Raw genomic sequence first — 9,570 nt, 5'->3', positions numbered from 1 at the left:
TAATGAACCTTAGCATTGATTCAAGTGTATATGATTATAACCTTTGACAAAAGGGTGCTTAATGAACCATAACATTAATTCAAGTCAAATGGGCGCTTTCTCTCATGTGAAGGGTCATATAATCAGGGTCGGCCCATAGCCCGTCGAGGCTGGGCTATGGCACTGGGCCTCGATTTTTTGGGGGCCCAAAAACATTTTTTTTTTTTAAATTGTAAGGCACTTAATTAATATTTATATAGATATAATGCGAAAACATTTGAAGTAGATCGAAGTGCTTCAGTGGCGTGTGCATTTATGATGGAGTCTGGTGATGTGGGTTCAATTCCCACCAGAGATTTTTTTATTAAAAAAATTCTTTATAGTGTTTTATTTAGTTTTTTGGGGCCCAAAATTTAATTTTTTTTTCATCCCTTCAAATCTAAACCAGGGCCAACAAATTTGTTAAGACGGCCCTGCATATAATGCATTATAAATGCTTGGCATTTGGGCATTAATTTGACACACAACAGAAACAAGAATTTTGTTGCATTAACAACATAATTCTTCCTCATTTTGTGGCAACCCCATGCGCTTTGAGTTTCACATGCATAACCATTAAACTTTTCAGGTTTCGAGTGCAGCAGTCTCTTCCCAACAATCAAGTTATATAACAAATAGAAAAGAAATATGTTTAATATGAAGCATATGTACATTCTTATGTCCAAGAGTCGTGTTCTTATAAAAGATAATCTAAATAGAGAATGAATAATTTTCATACAGCTCTTTTCAATAAAAGAAATATGTTGAATTTTCTCAATTTTCAGACAAGTTACATTGATCTTATGGCAACTAAAATTCGATCATGCAATACAATGACATGTTTGACATTACTCTGACATTGTATTGGACGGTTTCAATAAAAAAAATACCCCATTTACCAACAAACTTTAATGGATCACATATAAAAGAAGTGTGACGAAATTACTCCAACTTTTAAATTAGGCTAAAAAAAATTGTTATGTGGGTATTTTGTATAGTTAACTAATAAAAATTAGTCATTTAGAATATGATATTATCATGTGTTTGCCAAGTTCATGTATCTTTAATAAAAATAGAATCATTAAAATTTGTGGTGAACAATATATCTGAGAAAATCATTAATAAAAATATAATTATTGAAGTTTATGGTAAAGAAAGAAGGTTTCTGAGAAAACCATGTATTTTACGAGTTTGAATTTTAGATCGAAAATTCCATTTCACTTTTCTTGGGAACCTATTGAAATTAAAATGGATTTTCATTTTTCTCATTCTCTAGTTTGTTTCTTATATTTATTTTGGTGCAATCTTATCCTATTCCATCATCAATAAAAGCCTATTTCACTATCATTATGTTAAAGTATTTCTTCTATGTATTTCTTCCTTTGTTTTCTGAGAAGATTTTATTTTAGTTTGTTCACCCATTTTATAATAGTTTCATTCTAATTTCATTTTTTTACATTTTTTTTTGTGTGTTTATACAGAATTATTGTTGTTGTGGTGAAAATACACGCATAAGATTTTAGACAAACTTACAAGATTTGGTGTGTTTGTGCTTTGGTCTTTTTTTACAATCACAAACAATTGCTTTTAATAGTATAAATCTATACTTTTACTATAAAAAAAAAATAGTATAAATCTATACTTCTTACAAAGTATTTGATTGAAATTCCACTGTGTGGCTATGGTTTGGGTTAGGGGTGGCAAAAATACCCATGCCCACGGGTACCCGTGGGTAAAATCCGTCACGGGCATGGGGCGGGTAGCTAAACGGGTATCCACGGGTATAATAACGAGTATTTGACTATCCATTATTATATGGATATGGACATGGATTTGATTGTATCCATACCCACGGGTACCCATACCCGATAATGAGTTATGTAAATTACTAAATTATCTTTATATATCTTATGTTATTACTTAAAGTTGTTACCTTATTGAAGGAAATTTTACCGCCCACCTAAGATTTCTCATTAATAACCTATTTTTATTTTTAATTTTTTTAATTCATCTTATTAAGTTCACCATTTTCACTTCATTCACATCATAAAATATATTCTATGGATTATATAAGAATCATAAATTTTCTATGGATTATATATGATTTATGAAATTTTGAATGGATTATGTATGAATGTTTAAAAGTTGAAGTTTTTGGTAGGTAATTAATAAAAGTTATTATTTGTACAAAAAAAAAAAAATCAAAAATCCATGGGTACCCATGAATACCCATGGATACCTCAATACCCGCGGGTACCCGCATAGTGGGTACCCACGAGGGTATGGGGCGGGTACGGGTATCATATTTATCCAACGGGGCGGGGACGGGTATCATACTATCCATACCCATGGGTACCCATTGACATCCCTAGTTTGGGTGTGTAACATTTTTTCTCTAATTTTGTGTGTATTTTTAGTTGTTAATGTGGAAATTTTTTTTTGTCTGCCCTATAATGAAAAAAAAATTCTAAATCTGCCCTACATGAAAAAGAAAGTCCAAAACTACCCTACTTTTTCTCTTTCTTTTTATTCCCAGCAAAACAGGTTTGGAGGGTGTCCTTCCCAGCAATTTCATTTTGGGGGGAAGACCTTGTTTTTTTGTCTTATTATGGGGGAAGAACATAATAAGACAAAAAAACAGGGCCTTCCCCCCAAAATGAAATTGCTGGGAAGGACACCCCCCAAACTTGTTTTGCAGGGAAGAACATAATAAGACAAAAAAACAGGGCCTTCCCCCCAAAATGAAATTGCTGGGAAGGACACCCCCAAAACCTGTTTTGCGGGGAATAAAGAGAAAGTGAAAAAGTAAGGTAGTTTTGGACTTTCTTTTTCATGTAGGGCAGATTTAGAATTTTTTTTTCATTATAGGGCAGACAAAAAAAAAAAATCTGTTAATGTGTTAGATTATGTTTGTTTTTGATCAAATTATGTGGGGGGAACAGACGGGTAGTTTGAATTTTGCCCAAAATCTCTATTAAAAAATGAAATGCGGCTCTATCTTGATTATGTAGTCAGAGAAGTTTGAAATTTGGTAGATTTTGTGCCAGTGCTATCAGAAAACCATGAATAAGTTGCCATTGTGTCAACAACTTTATCTTTATCCGAATTGCCATTGTTTTTCTCTGGTTGAAATGGCTATAAATAAGTGCCTGGCTACTTCGGTGAACTTCAATATCTTCACAACACGGCAAACAAATTAAGATGAGAATTAACCAATGAAATTATTTCGTCCATTTGTGAAATCTGCTCAAGAGAAGCAAAATTAGGATTTTTCCCTACTGATTACATAATTTTTCCTTCACAAACAAGTTTTCCATATGTTTCTTCTTGCTTAAACTCTTTGAATATAAGATTCTAACTTTCTGTTCACCAAAAAAAAAAAAAAAAAAGATTCTAACTTTCTAGAGATTACTGATCAAAGTGTAATTAGTTTTCAGTATAAAATTTGTGTTAAACTTGGTTTATATATGTAATAAACATAATAACAGCGAAACAAGTATTTAAAAATGGAGAAAGAGCAAGATTGATCGGAGAGGAAGAATCAAAATTGTCAAAGAAGATGAGAACGTGGGATCTGTGGAGACAAGAGAGTAGGGGTGGGCAAAATTAACCAAAAACCATTCTGAACCGGTTAACCGAACCGATCCATACTAAAATTAACCGAACCTTTATATTGGATATTGAACTAAACCGCTATTTTGAAGACAGTTTATGAACCGAACCGAACCGTTATCAAAACTCAGTTAACCGTACGTACCGAACCGAACCGAAACATACAATTCAATTAATCTTATCCCACAAAAACTCTAAACCCTAATTTCACTCTTCACCTCTTCAATGGAATTTCACTCTAAACCCTAATTTCACTCTTCACATCTTCAATCGAATTTCACTCTAAACCCTAATCAAGCATAAATCGAACCTCGTCAATCTCAATTGAAGCCTAATTCCTGCTCATTTGGCGACGGCACTGGAGCAGCTTCAATCTCAATCGAACCTCTTCTCTGATTTCACTACGATTCCACCTCTTCTTCTTCTGAAGATTCATATGGTACTATTAGTTTATGGGTATGCTTGATTTTGATTTTGGTTAATATGGGTATGATTATTTTTTTTAGTTTTGTTTATGGGTATTCAAAATTTGATCATACACATTTTTTTTTTTAGTTTTGTTTATGGGTATTCAAAATTTGATCATACACATTTTTTTAACCTTTATGGGTATGATTTTGATTTCGGTTACTATGGGTATTCAAAATTTGATCAAGAGGCTTGAAGAGAGAATGCGAGTGGCATATTTATTTACGAACTTCTTGGTACATACTTTTCATATCAATCATACACATTTTAGATATTTATACAAAAGTAACTCGCATTAGGATATCATTTATCATCTTTTAAAGTGGTCACTTCCCCATGTTGTCTGGTGTTCGAGAAGCACAATTTAACATATTATTGTTGATATGAATAAATTGATATTTTCTTCTTTTAGAAATTGTTAGCTTATTGTATATGATTTGTAAATATATGATTTTGTGATTGTGGGAACATAAATTACAACTATTTTTGGTTCGTAGTTGAAGATCAACTATTTATTTTACACTGAAGTTTAATAAAAATAATAAATCTTGTAGCAATTTCTTATGGTCATAAAATGGATTTATGTGGCGATTTGATATTTTTATGAATACGTCTACACAAAACTTATTTACACTGAAAATGCACTATCATTAAACTCTATTACAGGTTTGTGGCGAAATATATAGTATTTTAATTTGTCGCAGCGTAGAGTTATTCAGGTTGATGATACTGTGTGTGCTTATGGATGCGGTGAATCTGAATCAGCTAATCCTCTCTTTTTAGGGTGCGACGTGCCCAACACGGTGTGGTTACATGTGCGTCATTGGATAGGTATACCGACGGTGTTTCCTTGTCAGGTGAGGGATCATCATACTCAATTCACTTTATTGGCGGGTATGCCTCGATTCCTCGAAGCTCCCAGTGTGTCTTCAAAGTAATTTGGTTTGCTTGTGTCTGGGTGATTTGGAAGGACCGTAATGACCGTGTCTTCAAAAATACGGGCTCACATTCTTCCGTCCTCATAGAGAAAATCATAATGCATTCTTATTTGTGGTTGAAAGCTAAATGGCCGTCATTTCAGTTATGTTATCATGATTGGTGGCAACACCCGCTTCATTGTATGAGTTTTTGCTTGTAATTATTTTGTTTTCGTGGTGCCTCAGCTTTCTTGGCATCCTCTTGTTGTAGACTTTTAAGCGTTGTTTTCCTTAGCACACCTTGTGCAGGGAATTGCAACGTCATTGTTTATATATATATATATATATATATATATATATATATATATATAAACAAAGTTTAGGTTTTTGTCTCCCTTATTTTAAACCACAGGATCTATTAATTTTAATGGTTGAGATCTGGTGTAAGTTTTAAGACTTACATGTCAACGGATCCTGCCATATATATATATATATATATATATATATATATATATATATATATATATATATGAGGAGGGATCCATTGACTCCAAGAGTAAGTATAAAGAGTTACTCCAAATCTGTGTAAGTTTTAAGACTTACATGTCAACGGATCCTGCCATATATATATATATATATATATATATATATATATATATATATATATATATATATAGGGGATGTTTCAAATGAGAGGAGTGTTATTGTGAGAGGGTGAGAGGAGCTATTATTAGCCTTTGGATGAAAATGAAGGGTCAAGATCAAATTTAAGCAAAAAAGGCTAGACACATGTGATTTCTTATGATTATCTTCTTCTTTTCGTTGGTCTCTCTTCTCTTCCACCTGAGATCTAAACCATCAGAACCTTCACCATCAATAACCTGATTATCTGCCATCGACCACAAATTCTATGTGTTTTTATAAACCTCCATGTAAATCTACCGATTACAGACTCTAAATATCCATGTCTATTCATATCTTTAATTCCTTCCAAATTCCAATATCCAATCTTAATCTTTAAATTTAATTTAATGCACAGATTAATTTCGTTTCTCATGTTCAGGTGTGCTAATTTAATTTAATTAATTAATTTCAAGAAAAACACAAAGAAAACCAGAACAAAGATCAATAGAAAAATCGAATAGCTCAGATTCAAACAAGAAAAGATGCAGAAAAAGAATTAGAGTTGATTCAACTAAGAACCAGAAAAAATGGTAACAGTAATACGAGAGAGAAGAGGACGATTGGGTTTTTTCTTCTTGAACTAAGAACTGAACAAATTCATCGAAGCCCAAAAATTGAAAAAGTCAATATTGAAAAAAGTTGCAATAGTAACACACTAAAGATAAATGCAGAAGGTGATTCTTAATTTAATGAGGAAAAAATGTAAAAGCAGAAGCAGCTGAGGGTAGGCGAGAGTGGAGAAGATGAAAGGTAGAGGATGTAGTGCATGACCCTTTTTAAAGAACAATTAAATCTGAAGCGTTGATTTTAATCCAATGGTCCAGATTAATTCCTCTCATCCTCTCATTATAACTACTCCTCTCACTTGATATGCCCTCTCTCTCTCTCTCTATATATATATATATATATATATATATATATATATATATATATATATGAGGAGGGATCCATTGACTCCAAGAGTAAGTATAAAGAGTTACTCCAAATCTTAGCCATTGATTTTAATGTAAATTAATGGTTGTGATTAATCACTAGTAATGACTAGCATAGGGTTTTAATGCTCCTTCTTCCCAAATAACAACTACACAGAAATCTTGATTCTCAAATTAATGGCTTACTCTTTGGAACATGTCGTTATATGCCTCTACCTCAATAAGAAACAATGAATGAATCACAAGATGAAAACTATATACTATTTGTTGGAAATCATGCAATTCCGTGATCATTTTTCTGCATATTTCAATTTTAGGTTATCTATATGAATAGGCAAAGAATCTGATTCAATCAAAATAAAAATGATTTTCTATAGAATAAAAAAAACTGATTCAATTAAATTCATTTTTTTATGGGATTCAATAAATTGTGTTCTTCATCCTTAAAAAAAAAGTTTGATTCTTCAAATCATCTTGCAGAGTTCACGATTGCAAAAGTTCATGGTTGAATAAGTTTTTTTTCCTTTAATCTTCTATTGAATAAAATGGCTGGTGATTTACCTTTTTATTTAATTTAACAGCAAAAGTTGAAAATTGCAATAGCCATTATTTAGATTGTTTTCACGTGTATTCAGGTGGATTGTTTAGGAAAAAGGAGTAATAAAACCTTATGCTAGGGATTAGTGGTGATTAATCACAACCATTAATTTACATTAAAATCAATGGCTAGAATTTGGAGTAACTCTTTATACTTACTCTTGGAGTCAATAGATCCCTCCTATATATATATATATATATATATATATATATATATATATATCATTTTGATTTGTTCAAAAAAAAAATTAGATTTTAGTTATATGTAAGTGTAAAATTGATTTACACTTAAAATGTATCCTTTCAAGTTATATTAAAACAACGTCATCCAGAAGTCCTAACTCAACTAGCAAAATGTCGAAGTTGTTAGGCCGGATGTCATGACCGGGGTTCGAACCCTGGTACCTTCACTTGTATCCTTTCAAGTTATATTAAAACAACGTCATCCAGAAATCCTAACTCAACTAGCAAAATGTCGAAGTTGTTAGGCCGGATGTCATGACCGGGGTTCGAACCCCAGTACCTTCACTTGTGTGTATGAGTTTATAATGACTTTCTTATTTCGTCTATGGAGCAAACAACTATCAAAAAATGTTCTTTGCACGATATAGCTTCAGATTTAATATACTTTTGATCAATAACAATGCTATATTCGGCAAGCCAAAATATTTGTGAAATTGTAAAAGCATGTGTGTTAGGATGTGTTTTTTTTTTTTTTTTTTGGGTAAGTAAATCATTTACAATTTACGGTCTCTAACAAACCCTAGCAAAGCTGTGCACCCCCAAACAAACCCTAGCATCCATGGCAGCAGATTGGTCTCACCTTCCTTCAGAACTAATATCACAACAACTCGACACTGAACTTTGCCTCCTTCAATTTCGTTCTGTATGTTCAACATGGCGTTTTTCTTCAATCCCTAACCACAAACACAAAAACCCTTTACCCTTAACCCTTCCACTATTTCCAGATACCAACTCTGACCTGTTCAAAATTCTAAACAGCAAATATTGTACTAGCAACCTCATCAAACACACCATCTTTCTAATCAAACCACCACAACACCAACCATCTCTCAACCCTTGGTTGATCAAAATCGGTCCTGATTTCAACGGTAAACTTCAACTCTGGCATCCTTTCTCATTTAACCAAAATTTATCTTCAAATTTCAATAATGTGCTTGACTTTAACAAACTCTCATTTCGAGTTCTCGGTTGCATGTCCTACTTTTACATACACCACCTAGTCGGAGAACATCAGACTTTCTCTAGCTTTTGTGTTGCTGCCGTTTGTCGGGGGGAACAACGTCCTGTTATCGTCACTCGTGGTGACTTCACTCATTGTGACATCACTCAAAGGGTGATGATGTTTCGTTGTGGGGACAATAGTTGGACTACCATCCCCAACATGTCAACCTCCCATGGAGGAAATGTTTGTGTTTTTAAAGGGCGGCCATGTGTGGTAGACAAAACTGGTCGGACTTTCATGATTGGACCAGATTTCACCACTCATTTGATCGCTCAGCCGGTGTTTGGTGGGCAAAGTAAATTCTTGGTCGAGAGTAGTGAGTTTGAGCTGTTGCTAGTGGATAGATATGAGAATTGTTGTGTTCCTGTATGGATTGATGTGTTTAGGATTGATGTGTTTAGGCTTGATGAGAAGGAGAAAAGGTGGGTCAAGTTGGCAAATATAGGAGATAAGGTTTTGTTCTTGGGGAATGGATGTTCGTTTTCTACTTCTGCTTCGGAGTTGGGTTTTGCTCGTGGGAATTGTGTCATCTATAGTAAATCTCATAGCTTCCACGATCTTAATATCAGGAAATGTAAAATGAGCGTTTTTCGCTTGGATCAAGGTCAGGCTTTACCTTTGTCGGATTATCCTGAATATTTCAAGTTGTTCTGGCCACCTCCAAAGTGGGTTACTGAGTATTAAGAGAAGGTACGGTTTACTATTGAACCTAATAGTTTTAGTTTAATGGCATTATGCGAATAACAGTGATGGATTGAAAATAGACCTTAATTAAGAGAATGTAGAGTAGTTATCTCTTGTTTCATGGCTTAGACTAAGTGATGCAGATAGGTTAATGGATAAATCAAAAATCGAAGTTGTGTACTCCTAGTTGTTGTAGTCCATATCATAATGCTACCCTTCTATGAATCAAGCACACATTTTATTCAACTTTCAGTTAAGAGCATGATTTTATCTCTATAAATATAACCAAAAAAGGCAAAAGCAGGACCATGTAATTTTAAAACTATTTGCAATTGCACTGTGTTTTGCACCTGCAATTTATGTGCTAGATTTTAGCAACTTATTTACAGATCTTTTGTTATATATAAACAGA

General features: G+C 33.2%; 1 protein-coding gene across 1 annotated transcript; it reads left to right on the top strand.

Annotated features, from left to right (window-relative positions):
* The first annotated feature begins 8,030 nt into the window (after positions 1 to 8,030).
* LOC146936634 (F-box protein SKIP23-like) lies at positions 8,031 to 9,159 on the top strand. The gene has a single exon (XM_085751349.1). It carries the CDS (start codon positions 8,031 to 8,033, stop codon positions 9,156 to 9,158), a length of 1,128 nt encoding a protein of 375 aa, XP_085607475.1. The 3' UTR covers position 9,159.
* Positions 9,160 to 9,570: the final 411 nt, after the last annotated feature.

This window comes from Medicago sativa, chromosome 3 (assembly GCF_051527215.1).
Source record: "Medicago sativa cultivar Bolivia chromosome 3, Bolivia_mono, whole genome shotgun sequence".
Classification (NCBI taxonomy): Eukaryota; Viridiplantae; Streptophyta; class Magnoliopsida; order Fabales; family Fabaceae; genus Medicago; species Medicago sativa.
The sequence above is the reverse complement of the archived record's forward strand: the minus strand, read 5'-3'. Positions and strand labels throughout refer to the sequence as shown.